This window comes from Pongo pygmaeus, chromosome 1 (genome assembly GCF_028885625.2).
Source record: "Pongo pygmaeus isolate AG05252 chromosome 1, NHGRI_mPonPyg2-v2.0_pri, whole genome shotgun sequence".
NCBI lineage: Eukaryota > Metazoa > Chordata > Mammalia > Primates > Hominidae > Pongo > Pongo pygmaeus.
The window spans coordinates 71054937-71075623 of record NC_072373.2 but is presented as its reverse complement, the minus strand read 5'-3'; the positions used below and the strand labels follow the sequence as shown (position 1 = coordinate 71075623).

At 38.0% G+C, this 20687-nt stretch overlaps 1 protein-coding gene across 2 annotated transcripts in view; it reads left to right on the top strand.

Annotated features, from left to right (window-relative positions):
* The window catches only part of RALGPS2 (Ral GEF with PH domain and SH3 binding motif 2), a 195825-nt gene that overhangs the window by 100864 nt on the left and 74274 nt on the right, over positions 1 to 20687 (top strand). For both annotated transcript variants that reach the window (XM_054459571.2, XM_054459489.2), the window contains exon 8: positions 4484 to 4610. In XM_054459571.2, coding sequence (XP_054315546.1) covers positions 4484 to 4610 — 127 coding nt within the window. The remainder of the gene's footprint in view (positions 1 to 4483; positions 4611 to 20687) is intronic.

Below are 20687 nucleotides of genomic sequence, written 5' to 3'. Positions count from 1 at the left end.
GCATTCCTATGTTCATTGCAGCATTATTCACAATAGCCAGGATATGGAACCAACCTAAGTGTCCATCAGCAGATGAATGGATAAAGAAAATGTGGTTTATATACACAATGGAATACTATTCAGCCTTACATTTACAACAGCGTGGATGAATTTGGAGATCATTATCCTCAGAGAAATAAGCTAGATACAGAAAGACTAATGCTACTGCACAATTTCACTTATCTGTGAAATCTTACCAGGCTGAACTCATAGAAGCAAAAAGTAGAAGGATGGTTGCTGAGGGGCAGGGGAAATGTTGGGTCAGTAGGTACAAAGTTTCGGTTATGTAGAACAGGGGTCCCCAAACCCCGGGCTGCTGACCAGTACTGGTCCATGGCCTGTTAGGAACGAATCCACAGCAGGAGGTGGGCAGCAGGCAAGTGAGCATTACTGCATGAGGTCCATCTCCTGTCAGATCAGTGGCAGCATTAGACTCTCACAGGTACATGAACCCTATTGTGAACTCCGCATGTGAAGGATCTAGGTTGTATGCTCCTTATGAGAATCTAATGCCTGATGATCTGAGGTGGAACAGTTTCATCCCAAAACCTTTCCCCATTCATGTTCATGGAAAAATTGTCTTCCACAAAACTAGTCGCTGGTGCCAAAAAGGTTAGGAACCACTAAAGGAGAGAGCATAAGTTCTGGAGATCTAATGTACAGCATGAGGACTATAGTTGACTATAGTTAATAAGACTATATTGTATACTTGAACTTTTCTAAGAGAGTGGATCTTTTTAAATTTTATTTATTATTTATTTTTATTTTTTTTTGAGATGGAGTCTCGCTCTATCACCAGGCTGTAGCACAGTGGCGCAATCTTGGCTCACTGCAGTCTCCACTTCCCAGGCTCAAGTGATTCTCCTGCCTCAGCCTTCTGAGTAGCTGGAATTACAGGCGCCCACCATCTCGCCCAGCTAATTTTTATATTTTTAGTAGAGACGGCGTTTTGCCTTGTTGGCCAGGCTGGTCTCGAACTCCTCACCTCAAGTTATCTGCCTGCCTTGGCCTTCCAAAGTGCTAGGATTACAAGCTTGAGCCACTGTGTCCAGCCTAAGAGAGTGAATCTTAAATGTTCTTACCATACAAATACATAAGAAGTAACTAACTTTGTGAGATGATGGGTATGTTAATTAGCTTCATAGCTTGATAATAATTTCATTATATACATGTGTATTAAAACATGTACACCTCAAGTATATGCAATTTAAATTTGTCATTTATACCCCAGTACTGCTGGTGGAAGATTGATTGTAAAATTTATATGGAAATTTAAAGGTTCAGGAATAGTTAAAGAAGACAATGGGAATTGGGGACATAAGCACTTGCCCTAACAGATGTCAGGATATACTATATTCTTTGGACAGTGTGTGATTCCTGCAGTTTTAGACATATCTACCAATGAAACAGAATGAAGAACCCAGAAATACCTCCTTGTTTTTACAGGATTCTGATACGTGTATGACAGAGATGGCGTTGTAAGTTGGTAAAGAAATGAGGGGCTGTTTATTAATTGGAGCTGCAAAATTGGTCACCAGTTTGGAGGAAAAAATGAAATCAGGTTCCTTGCACCATTTACAAAAATCCTTGTGAGATGACTCAAGGGCTTAAATGTGAAATGAAAAACTTCAGTTTTTTAGAAGGAAAAATATATATGAATATCTCTCTGGTTTGGCATGAATAGATTTCTGGCTTGGGATAAGTAAGGATTTTTTAGATAAGATACAGAAAGCTCCAACAATGAAAAAATTAATAATAAATTTTGTCATGTTAAAGTAAGAATTTCTGTTCATCAAAAGATACCTTAAAATGGAAAAGAGGATGCAGTGGGGGGAAAATATGTGCAACAGTTGTCCAACTAGAATGTGTCCAACACAAGAATTTGCATCCAGAACTCTTAACAACGAAAAAAGAAAAAAAATAGAAAAATTAACATTATAAAGGTATTTTGTAGAGGAGAGGATACACGTAGAAGCAGTGAAAATGAATGAACTATAGCTTCCCACAACTTCGTGGATGAAGCTTTAATATCACAATGTTATATGAACAAAGTAATTGCCAAATACTAAAAATGAAATAAAAGTTAAAATGGAATAAAATTTGCCAAAAACGAAATAAAATTTGAGGGGAATGATAAACAGAACATTCAGAGTAGTGGTTACTGGTTACCTCTTAAAGGCAGTCAAGGCAATTGGATGGAAGATGAGTCATGTGTATTCGTTACAAAGTTTAAATCCGTTTAACAAAGCCATACCAGGCTCTAATGATAATTGAGTGTCACAAACAAAAGATTATAATTAATCTGCACCCCGGGTCTAAGATAAAGTATTCATTTATGCAGTTGCACACATTCATACATACTGTGTGAAGATACAAATCAAGGTGATGAGGAATAATCTGGGAGTTTGTGTTTCCTGGGGTGACTGACAGGAGCAGGCATTCATCTAGGTTTTCCCCCAAAACAGATTGTGGTGGTAAGGTGGTGTCAGATATCTGGTCAGGAACATCTAGAATTCTGTGGGTCTCGTCTTTCATTAATACCAATGAAAGTGTGAAGAGCCTTGCCCCCATTTGTCATGCTCTTGGTGCCAAGGACATGTGGAGGTAGAACACTGTGAAGTATTTTGTCCGCCCCCCCCCCCGCCCCCGCCAGCAGTTTTTGGAGGGGAAAATACAGTAAAGTGACTTTATAAATATAACATTATAAATATCAAAAGAAGATTTGAAAAGAAGAAAGAAAAGGCTTCTCAGTTAATAGAGCTTCTCAGCTATCATTCAGGAAATACCTACATTAACATCTAATTAGTTGTTTACATTCGTATTCTTCCTCTAATCTTCTGGAAACAAGTCTCTTCTACCACAACTCAGATTGAATTCTATTTATCTGATTATTGATTGATTATGAAAATTACAAAATCATGTTATTTTTTATGTATTAGACCATATAGTTTGTTACAACAGTTCTTTGTTTCAGCTGTGGCAAGGTTAGTTACAAATTCTAAGTAATTTGTTTCTCCTGATATTGTACCAAAGTTTTTGAATGATTGACTTAGGGGAAAAAAAAAGAGCAGGTTTATCATTATCCCTATGTCACATAACTATATTTTGCATATCCAGATACTTCCTTAAGTGGGAAAGAGATAGATATACAGGCAGCAAGCAAACATTTGCACCTAATCTTAAGATTACTAATCAAGTATCTTGAAAGTGGAGTAAGAGAAAATTGTAAAACCGCTGTTTTAGACCATGGAATATCCATCTAAAACATTAAAGCAAAGGACCCCTTCACATTGTATTTTAAAGAGGGAGCGATACTGTTGAGACATTTTTCTAATAGAGATTATCTGAAGATAATCTGCATCTTTGAGCCTCTGAACAATAGATACCAACTGTACTACTTATAATACTAGAAAGAGTAGTGGATTAGGTGTCAGAATACTCTTATCTCCAGAACCAGACTATGAGATCCTGAAAAACAAGGACACGCATGTTTGTGAGTGGGTAACAGAGCCGCTACTTGCTAACCTTGTGATCTCAGTCTCCTCATCTCTAAATTAATACTCATACTTTTTTGTTAATCTCATACGAAAATTAGGTGAGACTTATATAGGTGGAAATGTTTTCATGCCGTAAAACAACACCAATATTTTAATATGAAATAAAGTGAAATCTTACGTAGTAATGAAATAGAAACTTCATGTCTAAATAAAAAAAAAAATTTTCCAGTCTTTGGAATGATTTGAAAAACTATTTCCTGAACCTTTTAGTGAACACCATTGTGGGTGACTGACTTTGCTTTTTTTTTTTTTTTTTTTTTTTTAACTCCCCTTGATTATTTACATTGATCTCAAAGGCACTTACTACAAATCTGCCTCTCAAGTGTCTTACAACAGTATCTTTTAGTTATGTTGTATGTGATATAGCACTGATCAAAGAGAAGAAAATATCAGAAATCCAAAAATGTAAGGAATTACAGGATTTTACAGTTATTAGGACTAGCCTAACCATGACTAGATTTATCAAGAAAAAGTGTTACTCGCAAAATTTGGTGTTTATTTCTTAATGATTATGCAAGAATGATGTTTATCTTTGAGGTGGCAAGGGATAGTTCATTAAAATACTTGGACATTTGAGCTAAATATGAATGCATAATTTTCTAAAATTAGGAAGGTGATTAATAAAAATTGATTAAAATAGACAAGAAAATGTTATGATTTATTACTTAATTTTATGAACATACAAAGGATATCTTATAAATAATGAATTTGGATTATTAATAGACAAATCTGATTTTGTCTTATTTATATACTACCAAGATATAATTAAAGAAGATATAACTTTGAAATTAAAATCCATATTCACAGTAAATACAACTTCAGTTCAGGTCTTTGCTACAATAAAATGAGATTTGTAAATAACTTAGGTTTTTCTGTTTGTTTTTTAGTTATTAAGTCGAAAAGACAAAACTACCTTTGAAAAATTAGAATATGTAATGAGTAAAGAAGATAACTACAAAAGACTCAGAGACTATATAAGTAGCTTAAAGATGACACCTTGCATTCCCTATTTAGGTGAGTTATGTCACTGTGTGTTTTTTGTTTCTAGTTGTTACTCTTCCTTAATCAGTAATTTATGTGAAATTCAAGGTATTTTTTAAATGTTTGTATCTTTTAAATAAATTACTTCAAGATTGGTAAGCTAAAAAAAATGACTAAAGATAGTTGTTACCCTATTACCAGGAATGTATTTTCATATTAGATTAGCCTTTTGCCCTCAAGGTTTTTCATAGACTATTATGTTTTCTTAGAGTAGGACCATATAGTAAAACAATATTTTTTAGCTGTTTTAGTAATGCTTTTAAAGAATATAATAGTTTGTAATGATGTTTAATACATTAAGGAAATTGATCAAAGTCCTTACATAGTGAGGAGATATTTTAGTGTGAATTCTGAAGTAGTCTCAATGCATATTGGTATTGTTGTTTACCTGAATGAAATGAGTTGATTCACTGTGGCAATTTAGCTTCATGCTGAGACAGTTCTGTATTTTGCATCTCATCTAATTAAGAATTTCTCTCTTTATTATATATCTTATAGTGCTTATAAATTCAAGAAGTATTTAACCAGTAATATTATAAGATTATATTTAACAAAATATGAATAATGCTTTGTTAGGTGTTTGAATGAAAAGAAGACCCAAATAAGTTGTTCTTTTAAATAGGTATGTAAATCAAACATAAGGAAAATATATGATACATACCTAGCATACATTGAAATGAATTGATTTGATCCCATGTAGAGAGTAATCAAATGATGAAGATTTGGTGCTTTCTGGTCTTCCCCGACCCCCCAGATTTTGTGTTTGATGAAATTACTCACACTAAATTTCAAGATAGCTATTTCTGAGAGTGATTACAGTGTCACCTTGAAGTGTTTACAGTCCCAGTGACTAGAAGACAAAGAAGGGACAAAGGCAGTTGATACATGCCCATTTAGCTACTATAGAACATCAACCTTAGTTTCCCAGAGAAGAGTTTAACTCTTTAGAATATTGTGGGACACCCTAGGATTGCAGAGAATGGGGACCTATTGTGTACCTTGTGTTGTAGGCAGAATACCCCTAAGCACAGTAGAGTTAGTGGCCACTGCATCCCAGAGTATTTTGTCCTGTTTCTTTGATAAACAACTTAGGACCATAGTAAGCATGACTCTTATCAGAGAGGCTCTAAGCTGGATATTAGGAGAAAGACATTCTGTATGTGCTTTACATTTTTGTGTTGTTGCTGTCGTTGTTTGTTTTGTTTTGTTTTTTGAGACAGCCTCGCTCTGTTTCCCAGGCTGGAGCTCAGAGGTACGATCTCTGGTTGCTGCAGCCTCTGCCTTCCAAGTTCAAGTGATTCTCCTGCTTCAGCCTCCCAAGTAGCTGGGATTACAGGCACGCACCACCACGCCCAGCTAATTTTTGTATTTTTAGTAGAGACGGGGTTTCGCCATGTTGGCCAGGCTGGTCTTGAACTCCTGGCCTCAAGTGATCTGCCCATCTCAGTCTCCCAAAGTTCTGGGATTATAGGCATGAGCCATCACACCCAGCATGGTGCACTGTGTTTTACCATAGCCTTGGCTGTGCCCATACTTGCAAATATAATTCGAGGAGAGAAGGAATAGGGAATTTTTTCAAAAATAATACCTTCACAATTCAGAAGAATGTGTACTTTTTATAGTGTGAAGAACATTAGACTGAGAATTGGCAATCCTCAATTCCACAATGACTCTACACTACAGTCCTTATTTTTCAAGTCATTGAATTTTCTTCTTTGAGCCTTGTTCTCTTTACCTAGAAATAGCATGCATAGGACTAGAATCATGTTCTCCTTAAGGCTGGATGGGAGCATTGTGATATCTTCTTTTTTTTTTTTTTTTTTGCGACAGAGTCTCGCTCTGTTGTCCAGGCTGGAGTGCAGTGGCACAGTCTCAGCTCACTGCAACCTCCGCCTCCTGGGTTCAAGTGATTCTCCTGCCTCAGCCTCCCAGGTAGCTGGGATTACAGGCATGCACCACCGCGCCCAGCTAATTTTTGTATTTTTAGGTGAGACGGGGTTTCACTATATTGGCCAGGCTAGTCTTGAATTCCTGACCTCAAGTTGTCTGCCCACCTCAGCCTCCCAAGTTGCTGGGATTATAGGCATGAGCGATGGCACCCAGCTGTAGTGATGTCTTCTAATTAACTTATTTTACTATCGAGAAAACCAAGATCCAGAAAGGTAGAAGACCTGGCTCATAGTCCTAAGACCTAGTTACTGACACGTCTGCATTCTGAAGTCTTAACCTAGAACTCCAATTATACCTGCTGAACACTCATTTTAAAATTTACCAATTTTATGATTGCTTTCTTTTTCTCATTGAAATATGTTTTTCTCAAACTAAATTTCATAATTTGTATCTTCTAGAAAAGAAAATTAAGATTATTTTCCATTCAAAATGAGAAAATAAGATAATAGGAATCCTTATGCTGTGATTTCTAGTTGGGGACCTTCTTGTACTCTTGGACTTTCTTGACATTTTTCCACAGTGGAGACATCAGTACAGGATTGAAGCTGTGTGCGTCTGTATATGTGCTCAGGTACACTCATGCACTCTCATGCACACACACAGAGAAAGTTGGGGTAGAAACCACTAGCCAAGTTGGAGTTCAGTGGAATCAGGAAAGGTCTTCTAGTGGAGAATATACCTCTTCTGTCTCAGCCCTCGACCTGAAACAAAGAGTAATCATACCTGCGGGTTAAAGCAAATGCGGAAAATGTTGAGGTACAGATGTTAATTTGGAGAAAATATTACAAGCATTGTTTTTCTTGTATCTTCCATTTTTCCCGGCATCTCCAATGACTCCTTCTTTTTTCAGTTCCCTTTCATTTTATATGTTCTCATGATATAGGATCTTACGTTTCACTCTCGCCATGTAGTTCTGCTTCACTTTATACTTAAGCTAATTTAAAAGTATCTTATTCTTGTTGTCACCTTTTTCTCCATCTTCACTTTCTAGAAATTTTCCTAATAAGGTCACCAGTGATTTCCTGATTGAAACATTTAATAGATGTTTCTCAAGCCCCATCTTAATTGTGTGAGGGTTGGTGTCAGTTATTTCTCCTCCTTGAAATTCTCCACAAGTAGCACCACTCTTTCTTGGTTTCCCTTCTACATTTCTGGCTTTTGTTTTATTAGCTGCTCTTACTCTACCTTTATCTCTTAAATGTATTCTTGAGAGGTCTCAGTCCACTTCCTTTCTTTCTTTCTTTCTTTTTTATTTTTTTATTTTTCAGAGACAGGGTCTCACTCTGTCATCCAGGCTGGTGTGCAGTGGCATGATCAGCTCACTGCAGCTTCAAACTTCTGGACTCAAGCGATCCTCCCACCTTAGCCTCTGCAGTAGCTGAGACTACAGGTGTGCACCACCAAGCACGGCTAATTTTAAAATTTTTTTTGTAGAGACAGGATCTCGCCATGTTGCCCAGGCTGATCTCAAACTCCTGGCCTCAAGCAGTCTTCCCACTTCAGCCTCCCAGAGTGCTGGGATTACAGGTGTGAGCCACTGGGCTCAGCCAGTCCACTTCTTTTCTTACTCTATATAATCGGAGTGGTCTCATTCAGGTTTTTTCTATATATTGCCTGATCTTCCAAATCTACACTGAATCTGTCTAACTTTGTGTATCATTGTATATTTTATATCTATCTGTATATCTTAGCTATCTACTTAATCCCTGGGGCCTTCTAACATTTTTAGATACTAAAATACTGATTCATTAAGTGAGAAAAATCTACAGGTATCTCCCATTCAACATGTGCAGAAGTGAATTCATCATCTCTTCTTCTTCCTCCAAACTTGATTCCCATCTTATCTCCTAGCTTTCTCTACCAGTGACCAGTCAGTGTAGTAGTATTGACACTGCAGTACCACACTACAGCGTGGTGTTTTAATGCATTTCTCTTTCCTCCTCCTCTGCTTCTCATATTCTCTAGTAAAATGCATGTGTCTGAGGGTTATCCAAGAATTAGAAACCAAAAGGCGGGGGGGAGGGTTCCAAGATGGCGGAACAGGAACAACTCCAGTCTACAGCTCCCAGCATGAGCAACACAGAAGACAGGTGATTGATACATTTCCAACTGAGGTACCGGGTTCATCTCACTGGAGCTTGTCGGACAGTGGGTGCAGGACAGTGGGTGCAGCCCACCGAGCGTGAGCCGAAGCAGGGCGAGGCATCACCTCACCCAGGAAGCGCAAGGGGTCAGGGAATTCCCTTTCCTAACCAAGGGAAGGTGTGACAGACAGCACCTGGAAAATCAGGTCACTCCCACCCTAATACTGCGCTTTTTCCAGAGGTCTTAGCAAACAGCACACCAGGAGATTAGATCCCATGCCTGGCTCGGAGGGTGCCACGCCCACGGAGCCTCACTCATTGCTAGCACAGCAGTCTGAGATCGACCTGCAAGGCAGCAGTGAGGCTGGGGGAGGGGCATCTGCCATTGCTGAGGCTTGAGTAGGTAAACAAAGCGGCCTGGAAGCTCAAACTGGGTGGAGCCCACCGCAGCTCAAGGAGGTCTGCCTGCCTCTGTAGACTCCACCTCTGGGGGCAGGGCATAGCCAAACAAAAGGCAGCAGAAACCTCTGCAGACTTAAATGTCCCTGTCTGACAGCTTTGAAGAGAGTAGTGGTTCTCCCAGCACAGAGTTTGAGATCTGAGAACAGACAGACTGCCTCCTCAAGTGGGTCCCTGACCCCCAAGTAGCCTAACTGGGAGACACCCCCAAGTAGGGGCAGACTGACACCTCACACGGCCGGGTACCCCTCTGAGACGAAGCTTCTAGAGGAACAATCAGGCAGCAACATTTGCTGTTCAGCAATATTCACTGTACTGCAGCCTCCACTGCTGTTATCCCCGCAAACAGGGTCTGGAGTGGACCTCCAGCAAACTCCAACAGACCTGCAGCTGAGGGTCCTGACTGTTAGAAGGAAAACTAACAGAAAGGACATCCACACCAAAACCCCATCTGTATGTCACCATCATCAAAGACCAAAGGTAGATAAAACCACAAAGATGGGGAAAAAACAGAGCAGAAAAGCTGAACATTCTAAAAATCAGAGCACCTCTCCCCCTCCAAAGGAACGCAGCTCCTCGCCAGCAACGGAACAAAGCTGGATGGATAATGACTTTGACGAGTTGAGAGAAGAAGGCTTCAGATGATCAAACTTCTCCGAGCTAAAGGAGGAAGTTCGAACCCATCGCAAAGAAGCTAAAAACCTTGAGAAAAGATTAGACGAATGGCTAACTAGAATAACCAGTATAGAGAAGTCCTTAAATGACCTGATGGAGCTGAAAACCATGGCACAAGAACTACGTGACGCATGCACAAGCTTCAGTAGCCTATTCGATCAACTGGAAGAAAGGGTATCAGTGATTGAAGGTCAAACGAATGAAATGAAGTGAGAAGAGAAGTTTAGAGAAAAAAGAGTAAAAAGAAACGAACAAAGCCTCCAAGAAAAATGGGACTATGTGAAAAGACCAAATCTACGTCTGATTGATATACCTCAAAGTGATGGAGAGAATGGAACCAAGTTGGAAAACACTCTGCAGGATATTATCCAGGAGAACTTCACCAACCTAGCAAGGCAGGCCGACATTCAAATTTAGGAAATACAGAGAATGCCACAAAGATACTCCTCGAGAAGAACAACTCCAAGACACATAATTGTCAGATTCACCAAAGTTGAAATGAAGGAAAAAATGTTAAGGGCAGCCAGAGAGCAAAGTCTGGTTACCCACAAAGGGAAGCCCATCAGACTAACAGCGGATCTCTCAGCAGAAACTCTACAAGCCAGAAAAGAGTGAGGACCAATATTCAGCATTCTTAAAGAAAATAATTTTCAACCCAGAATTTCATATCCAGCCAAACTAAGCTTCATAAGTGAAGGAGAAATAAAATACTTTACAGACAAGCAAATGCTGAGAGATTTTGTCACCACCAGGCCTGCCCTACAAGAGCTCCTGAAGGAAGCACTAAACATGGAAAGGAACAACCAGTACCAGCCACTGCAAAAACATGCCAAATTGTAGAGACCATTGATGCTAGGAAGAAACTGCATCAACTAATGAGCAAAATAACCAGCTAACATCATAATGACAGGATCAAATTCACACATAACTATTAACTAAATGTAAATGGGCTAAATGCTCCAATTAAAAGACAGACTGGCAAATTGGATAAAGAGTCAAGACCCATCAGTGTGCTGTATTCAGGAAACCCATCTCATGTGCAGAGACACACATAGGCTCAAAATAAAGGGATGGAGGAAGATCTACCAAGCAAATGGAAAACACAAAAAGGGGTTGCAATCCTAGTCTCTGATAAAACAGACTTTAAACCAACAAAGATCAAAAGAGACAAAGTAGGCCATTACATAATGGTAAAGGGATCAATTCAACAAGAAGAGCTAACTATCCTAAATATATATGCACCCAATACAGGAGCACCCAGATTCATAAAGCAAGTCCTGAGTGACCTACAAAGAGACTTAGACTCACACACAATAATAATGGGAGACTTTAACACCCCACTGTCAACATTAGACAGATCAACAAGACAGAAGGTCAACAAGGATACCCAGGAATTGAACTCAGCTCTGCACCAAGCAGACCTAATAGACATCTACAGAACTCTCCACCCCAAATCAACAGAATGTACATTCTTCTCAGCACCACGTCGCACTTATTCCAAAATTGACCACATAGTTGGAAGTAAAGCACTCTTCAGCAAATGTAAAAGAACAGAAATTATAACAAACTGCCTCTCAGACCACAGTGCAATCAAACTAGAACTCAGGACTAAGAGGCTCACTCAAAACCGCTCAACTACATGGAAACTGAACAACCTGCTCCTGAATGACTACTGGGTACATAACAAAATGAAGGCAGAAATAAAGATGTTCTTTGAAACCAATGAGAACAAAGACACAACATACCAGAATCTCTGGGACACATTCAAAGCAGTGTGTAGAGGGAAATTTATAGCACTAAATGCCCACAAGAGAAAGCAGGAAAGATCTAAAATTGACACCCTAATGTCACAATTAAAAGAACTAGAGAAGCAAGAACAAACACCCTCAAAAGCTAGCAGAAGGCAAGAAATAACTAAGATCAGAGCAGAACTGAAGGAGATAGAGACACAAAAAACCCTTCAAAAAAATCATTGAATCCAGGAGCTGTTTTTTTTTTTTAAAAGATCAACAAAATAGACCACTAGCAAGACTATATATATAACAAAAGAGAGGAATCAAATAGACACAATAAAAAATGATAAAGGGGATATCACTGCCGATCCCACAGAAATACAGACTACCATCAGAGAATACTGTAAACACCTCTTTGCAAATAAACTAGAAAATCTAGAAGAAATGGATAAATTCCTGGACACATACACCTTCCCAAGACTAAACCAGGAAGAAGTTGAATCCCTGAATAGACCAATAACAGGCTCTGAAATTGAGGCAATAATTAATAGCCTACCAACCAAAAAAAGTCCAGGACCAGACAGATTCACAGCCAAATTCTACCAGAGGTACAAGGAGTTGCTGGTACCATTCCTTCTGAAACTATTCCAATCAATAGAAAAAGAGGGAATCCTCCCTAACTCATTTTATGAGGCCAGCATCATCCTGATACCAAAGCCGGGCAGAGACACAACAAAAAAAAGAGAATTTTAGACCAATATCCCTGATGAACATGGATGCAAAAATCCTCAATAAAATACTGGCAAACCAAATCCGGCAGCACATCAAAAAGCTTATCCACCATGATCAAGTGGGCTTCATCCCTGGGATGCAAGGCTGGTTCAACATATACAAATCAATAAACATAATCCAACTTATAAACAGAACCACAGACAAAAACCACACGATTATCTCAATAGATGCAGAAAAGGCCTTTGACAAAATTCAACAGCCCTTCGTGCTAAAAACTCTCAATAAATTAGGTATTGATGAGAAGTATCTCAAAATAATAAGAGCTATTTATGATAAACCCACAGCCAATATGATACTGAATGGGCAAAAACTGGAAGCATTCCCTTTGAAAACTGACACAAGACAGGGATGCCCTCTCTCACCACTCCTATTCAAGATAGTGTTGGAAGTTCTGGCCAGGGCAATCAGGCAGGAGAAAGAAATAAAGGGTATTCAATTAGGAAAAGAGGAAGTCAGATTGTCCCTGTTTGCAGATGACATGATTGTATATTTAGAAAACCCCATCGTCTCTGCCCAAAATCTCCTTAAACTGCTAAGCAACTTCAGCAAAGTCTCAGGATACAAAATCAATGTGCAAAAATCACAAGCATTCTTATACAGCAACAACAGACAGAGAGCCAAATCATGAGTGAACTCCCATTCACAATTGCTTCAAAGAGAATAAAATACCTAGGAATCCAACTTACAAGGGATGTGAAGGACCTCTTCAAGGAGAACTACCAACCACTGCTCAACGAAATAAAAGAGGACACAAACAAATAGAAGAACATTCCATGCTCATGGGTAGGAAGAATCAATATCGTGAAAATGGCCATACTGCCCAAGGGAATTTATAGATTCAGTGCCATTCCCATCAAGCTACCAATGACTTTCTTCACAGAACTGGAAAAAACTACTTTAAAGTTCATATGGGACCAAAAAAGAACCGACGTTGCCAAGACAATCCTAAGCCAAAAGAACAAAGCTGGAGGCATCACGCTACCTGACTTCAAACTATACTACAAGGCTGCAGTAACCAAAACAGCATGGTACTGTTACCAAAACAGAGATATAGACCAATGGAACAGGACAGAGCCCTCAGAAATAATACAACACATCTACAACCATCTGATCTTTGACAAACTTGACAAAAACAAACAATGGGAAAGGATTCCCTATTTAATAAATGGTGCTGGGAAAACTGGCTAGCCATATGTAGAAAGCTGAAATTGGATTCCTTCCTTACACCTTATACAAAAATTAATTCAAGATGGATTAAAGACTTAAATGTTAGACCTAAAACCATTAAAAAACCCTAGAAGAAAACCTAGGCAATACCATTCAGGACATAGGCATGGGCAAGGACTTCATGTCTAAAACACCAAAAGCAATGGCAACAAAAGCCAAAATTGACAAATGGAATCTAATTAAACTAAAGAGCTTCTGCACAGCAAAAGAAACTACCATCAGAGTGAACAGGCAACCTACAGAATGGGAGACAGTTTTTGCAATCTGCTCATCTGACAAAGGGCTAATATCCAGCATCTACAAAGAATTCAAACAAATTTACAAGAAAAAAACAACCCCATCAAAAAGTGGGCAAAGGATATGAACAGACACTTCTCAAAAGAAGACATTTATGCAGCCAGCAGACATGAAAAAATGCTCATCATCACTGGCCATCAGAGAAATGCAAACCAAAACCACAATGAGATACCATCTCACACCAGTTAGAATGGCAATCATTAAAAAGTCAGGAAACAACAGGTGCTGGAGAGGATGTGGAGAAATAGGAACACTTTTACACTGTTGGTGGGATTATAAACTAGTTCAAGCACTGTGGAAGACAGTATGGCGATTCCTCGAGGATCTAGAACTAGAGATACCATTTGACCCAGCCATCCCATTACTGGGTATATACCCAAAGGATTATAAATCATGCTGCTATAAAGACACATGCACACTTAAACGTTTATTGTGGCACTATTCACAATAGCAAAGACTTGGAACCAATCCAAATGTCCAACAGTGATAGACTGGATTAAGAAAATGTGGCACATACACACCATGGAATACTATGCAGCCATAAAAAAAGATGAGTTCATGTCCTTTGTAGGGACACGGATGAAGCTGGAAACCATCATTCTGAGCAAACTATCACAAGGACAGAAAACCAAACACCGCATGTTCTCACTCATACGTGGGAGTTGAACAATGAGAACACTTGGACACAGGAAGGGGAACATCACACACTGGGGCCTGTTGTGGGGTAGGGGGAGGGTGGAGGGATAGCATTAGGAGATATACCTAATGTAAATGACAAGTTAATGGGTGCAGCACACCAACATGGCACATGTATACGTATGTAACAAACCTGCACATTGTGTACACGTACCCTAGAACTTAAAGTATAATTAAAAAAAAAAAAAAAACCAAAAGGGGAATAAAAACAGAAGGAAATTAAGAACATACACTATAGCATCTGCATAATTTTAGATATTGGAATTCTTCATATAGTTAATCACTATCTGGGTATGTGAAGAAGCATCTTGATTCTGAGATTATTGTGGACTTCTGGGTGGGCATAAATATTTGGTAGACATGGAAAAGGAAAATGAAACATTTGTCAGATGAGTTTTTATGACTCAGTTTAGTTCATTTCCAGTATGAAAATCATCCTTTTAATGTAATGATCGCTTTGCCTTATAGCAAACCTTGAGATTAAATGTATTTAATCTATTAAAACATACATGGTTTTCCTAAGAAAATGTGACACAAATCTCTTTTAACAGCTTTTTGACTGCTTGATTTACATCATAGACATACGGTTTTTTTAATTGCTTATCTTCAATACCAAAGTATATTGAAGACTGAAGAGATTTAATGGTAGTTTATATCTTGTTAATATTTGCTTTTTTTGTATTGTTTTCTAATTTAAAATTAATTTGCTTGTGATTTTTAAATTTAATTTGTCTTGATTTCAGAATCCTTTTCTATTCGTGTGAAGCTAGGCTTAGTACAGTTGACAAAAACTTCAGCATTTATAAATGCTGTACATTTAATAGAAGTTGCCCTAAAGACAATTAAAAGGTAAAACTCATTATGCAAATTGGTAGCTTCATTTAACTATTCCTCTTGAAGTATACAGAGTTTGCATAATGCTATGCTTTATTCATTATGTCTGCAGAGGTTATTATGGAAAGAATATCAATGAAATATCTATAGTGCATAGAAAAAAGGTAACAGCTAGTGATTTCTTAACATGAGGTATATGGTCCAAACTAATAGTTTTTTCTCCCCTAAAAATGAGAACCAAAACCTACCAATTTTTGTGAAGCTTGTAAAAGGGAGTAGAGGCCTATATGCTGATAAAACTCTTATTTTGATACCACCAAATTTATCTGTAGTTCAATGTGGATTAAATTATAAGAAGTAGAAATGTTTTCTTGGCTCTCAACTCATCATCCCTTGAAAAATTGTCTCTTCTGTTGGTTTGCATTCAAGGTAAAAATTAGTCAGCTTGGACAATATCGTGAAGAATTCTTAGAATAAGGATATAATTTGTCTAGAGAGGAATAGTTGGCAAATCTCAAGGAAAAAATTGCTTTATAAGAGAATTATTGCTTTTAAATCTGAAAGTCATTAACAACACTTATTTGTTCTTGTCATTGGAGAACAGTCTTAAGGGGCTTGTTGAAGAATTTGGCATGGTAAGTTTTATTTTGCTGACGAGAGAAAACTAGAATATTGTGAAAAAAATAATTTAGTCATATGAAACATCATAAATATTCTTTAATGTGCCTTTTCTAAGCCTCATTTCTACTTTATGTACTGCAAAGATGCAGTAGCTCGACCAAGAAAGTGTATTTTGGCCAGGTGCGGTGGTTCACGCCTGTCATCCCAGCACTTTGGGAGGCTGAGGTGGGTGGATCACCTGAGGTCAGGAGTTCGAGACCAGCCTGGCCAACATGGCAAAACCACGTCTCTACTAAAAAATACAAAAAATTAGCTGGGTGTGGTGGCGCACACCTGTACTACCACTCCAGCTTGGGTGACAGAGCAAGACTCCATCTCAAAAAAAAAAAAAAAAAAACCATATTTTTTGAACTATGGAAATCAGTAAATTGTTGCAGTACTCTATACTGCTTCCTATTAAGTAGAAGCAGAATGTAACAGAAAAGTTTTTGTAAAATCTCTAGCCCTCTGTAGAATGTGAGTATACTCTTTTGATGGATCTAGATATGACTCCTTTTTCCTATTGGAGAGAGACTTTTTCCCCTTCCCCATTTAATTTTTAATTTAATATGTCAGGTTTTCATAATAGTACTTTTTTGTTAGAAGAGAAATGCTGTTCTTATAACCCTCTGTAATATAGTGTTCCTTGCCTACTGCTCTCTGAAAAGCACCCTGTTTATGATATTTTCATTAATCTGTCTCCTCCTCAACAGAATGTAAGCCCCTATTTGTCTTGGTTTAAGGGTTTATCCTTACAGCATCTAGAACAAAAGTAGTCATATAATAAATGTTTCTTAGTTCAACTAATTATCCCTTTCTAGCTCTTCCCATTGTTGCAGTGATTTTGATTTAATTTCTGTTTAAACAGTAAATGTATTTGTGTGGCATATTTGCATGGGTCAACTCCTTTCCCACCCCTGATTTTTTTTGTTGTTGTTATTTTGTTTTGTTTTTGGTGCCTCAGCTGGCACCTAGTATTTACTTAGCATTGTGCTTGGTGCTAAATATATAGCAAGAGATTACAATGGGCTTTGTCCCTGCCTTTATAGAACTTAGTATCTCTGGAATAACAAAGGTCCAGGATATCGTTAACCTCATGAATAATCTCTCCTCTTTTCTGTATCCTGGAAGAGATGCATATCATTGCCTTGTGCCTTACATTGTTAGTGGTGTCCTTATCATAGTTAATGACATTTTTAAAGCATACCTAAAATGATAAGAATCTTACCGATTTGGTTTTCAGTCGTTTTTGCGTATGTTGAATTGTTAAATATTCAGTAGAATATAGTTATTTAGTTTTAGAAATTTCTAACTCATGCAAAAATGTTTTCAAGAATAATAGTTTTGTATTCATATTTCTATTCAGATAATTTCAACAAAGTCCAAGTCTTTTTGCTGATCTGTAGGAATTAAAAGGAGATTTTTTCCTCTCCTTTGATAGAATTTTTCTTCAATATGTAAGGCTCTGACACTGATCTCAAAAATGCCTATTGGTCAAAAAATGTCATTGGCTTTTAATATTTTAAGTTTTATTCCATTTTCCTTTCTTTAGTTTGATTTGTCAATAGTATACATTATGGATTACCTTACCCTATTCTTTTAATTATATGTTGTTATATATTGTATACTAAAACAGCAGTAAAGCATCTTCACTGATTTTCTTTTGGATTTGAGAATAAGCTCTGATCAAATGGCAGTTAGCCCCTTTTCTTTAGCCAGAATTACATCCCCATTTTCCATTACCTCATTTATATATTTTTTTACCCTCACTCTTTTATATATTTAAAATTCCTCTAAGTTCTTTGTTGATATGTTTTCTTAAGTTTACTTTAGACCAAAGACTTCTGAAATAAAAGAGCTAGGGATGGGGTTGTGTTAATTTCATCCCCATGTTCATAGTGTTTTCTTTAAGTGCCTTGTCTTTCTAAAAAAATAAGAATAGCAGCTATACAGATCTGCATGCTAATTGTAAACAGAATCAGATTCCCCTAACAACAGTTTTACCAGTGGTGTTTCCAACTGTGAATATTTCAGTGATTTGTTTTGTAATTTTTTTAAGCAGGCTTTAGCAGGAAAATAATAATTTCAGTAACATTTATTCAACACTTAGGCCTATATAGCTGACACTGTACTTTATATAGATTATCTATTATATAACAGCAATTTTATAAGGTAAATGATATTTGTATTTACAGGTGAAGAAACTGAGACAAAAAAAATTGACTTCCTGTAAAGATATGTATTTCATTCACAGCTCAAAGAAAGCATTATGGATTACATTAAAATTTGGGGTATCTGTGTTTAGGTTAAAATTTTGAGTTCATTCATCAGTCTTTCCTATAATTATGTGTAGAATTATAACTTGATAACAGTTAACTCCACTGATAAAACTAAAAAGTGGCCGGGCATGGTGGCTCATGCCTGTAATCCCAGCACTTTGGGCGGCCAAGGCAGGCGGATCACCTGAGGTCAGGAGTTCGAGACTAGCCTGGCCAATTTGGTGAAACCCCATCTCTACTGAAAATACAAAAATTAGCTGGGTGTGGTGGCGGGCGCCTGTAATTCCAGCTACTGGGGAGGCTGAGGCAGGAGAATCGCTTGAACCCGGGAGGCAGAGGTTGCAGTGAGCCGAGATTGTGCCATTGCACTTCAGCGTGGGCAACAAGAGCGAAACTCTGTCTCAAAAAGAAAAAAAAAACTGAAAAGTGAGCTAGTTTAAGATAAGATGGCCGTTTTTTCAGGGCGAGGTCATAGCATTGTAAGTGGAATCATTCTTTTCTTACTTGGTTATCTTTCACAGACACTAGAATAAAAAGACTAAAAACTTGTTAGGGTATAATAATCTTTAACTTACTACAAAGATTAATTTAAATATATGTAAACCATATTACTTTAGTACAGATTTATAAGTTATTTAAAATGTTTTTGTGATTGCGGAAGGTTTATTCTGCTTTTTATATTACCAGCAGGAGTCCTAAGAAATATAATGCTAACAGAATAGCACTCTCCTATCATGACTCGGAGTTAAGTAAACAGTAGAATGAAAATTGTTCTTTATACTACAAGGCATGAAGCCCAGAGATAGTGTATTTGTAGGTGTCTACTAAATTTCAAGTTGCTGTCTAATTTTGGCATTTTCCAAAATCTCAAATTTTTAAAATCTGCTTCAGGAGGTCAAGTGTTCTAGGCAATGATGGCCTCCCATTTAGTCCACAATAGAGTCTAAATCTGTTGCAGGATAAAATTCATTAACTTATTCTTGACTGGACACAGTGGCTCACACCTGTAATCCCAGTGCTTAGGGAGGCCAAGGTGGAAGGATCACTTGAGGCCAGGAGTTTGAGACCAGCCTGGACAACATAGTGAGACCCCATCTCTACAAAGAAAATACAAAAATTAGCTGGGCATGGTGGCATGCACCTGTAGTCCCAGCTACTCAGGAGGCTAAGGTGGGAGGATTGTTTGAGCCCAGGAGTTCAAGGTTACAGTGAGCTAAGATCGTGCCACTGCACTCCAGCCTGGGTGACATAGTGGGACCCTGTCTAAAAAAAACAAAAAGAAAGAAAAATTAAATAAAAGAATCCTTCTATAAACCAGCTCCAAGAGAAGGTTGTAGTTCAGTCTTACTGAAGATAAGGCAAACCCATCTTTATTCCTAGATGACCTGCAAAGTAGGTAGCTCTTGGACCTTACCTACCACACAAATGAGGTAACCTGGTCTTTCACAAGACTCTCTTTAGGCTGAAATTCATACTGTGTCTCTTCTTGCCTTAAGTTTGCTTTTTATTTGTGGTCCAGCCACTTTACTGCCTGCTATAACAGCTGGCGTGGCTTTGTTAGATTTGCAAGTGAAGATAATGGATCAATGTAATTTCATACCCAAAAACTTGGATATTGGTTTTGTTTTTTGAGAAAGAGTCTAACTCTGTCCCCCAGGCTCGAGTGCAGTGGCGTAATCTCGGCCCACTGCAAGCAATTCTTCTGCCTCAGCCTCCCGAGTAGCTGGGTTTACAGGCATGTGCCACATCCGGCTAATTTTTGTGTTTTCAGTAGAGATGGGGTTTCACCATGTTGGCCAGGCTGGTCTCGAACTCCTGAGCTCAAGTGATCCACCTGCCTCTCGGCCTCCCAAAGTCCTGGGATTACAGATGTGAGCCACCATGCCCAGCCCGGATATTGTTGTTAAAACACATTTGGTGATCATCTACTCTATGCAAGGTGCTACGATTTGTATTGCAGAAAGTACGTAGATGAATAATAATAATATGATAGTTTAAATCTAAGTACTTAACGAATGTCAAGCATTATTCTTAGTGTTTTACCAGTATTAACTCATTTATTTGATCGTCACAAAAACCACGAGCTAGATATTCTTATTATACCCCATTTTATAGATAAGAAAGCTGAGACAGGAGTTTATAAATTGCTCAAGGTAACACAGCTAGCAAGTGGTAGAGCTGGGCCACAGACCCAAGCAGTTCTGACTTCAGAACCTACACTAACTATCATATAATACCACTTCTTATTCTCTCCTCTCAAGAAACTTAGTTGCCCAAGTTATTATGCTGTCTAGGAACTTCAGAGTAAAATAAATCAGCTCTCTGAAGGAGAGCAGAATGGGCCCATTGGCTAAGGCAGTTTAG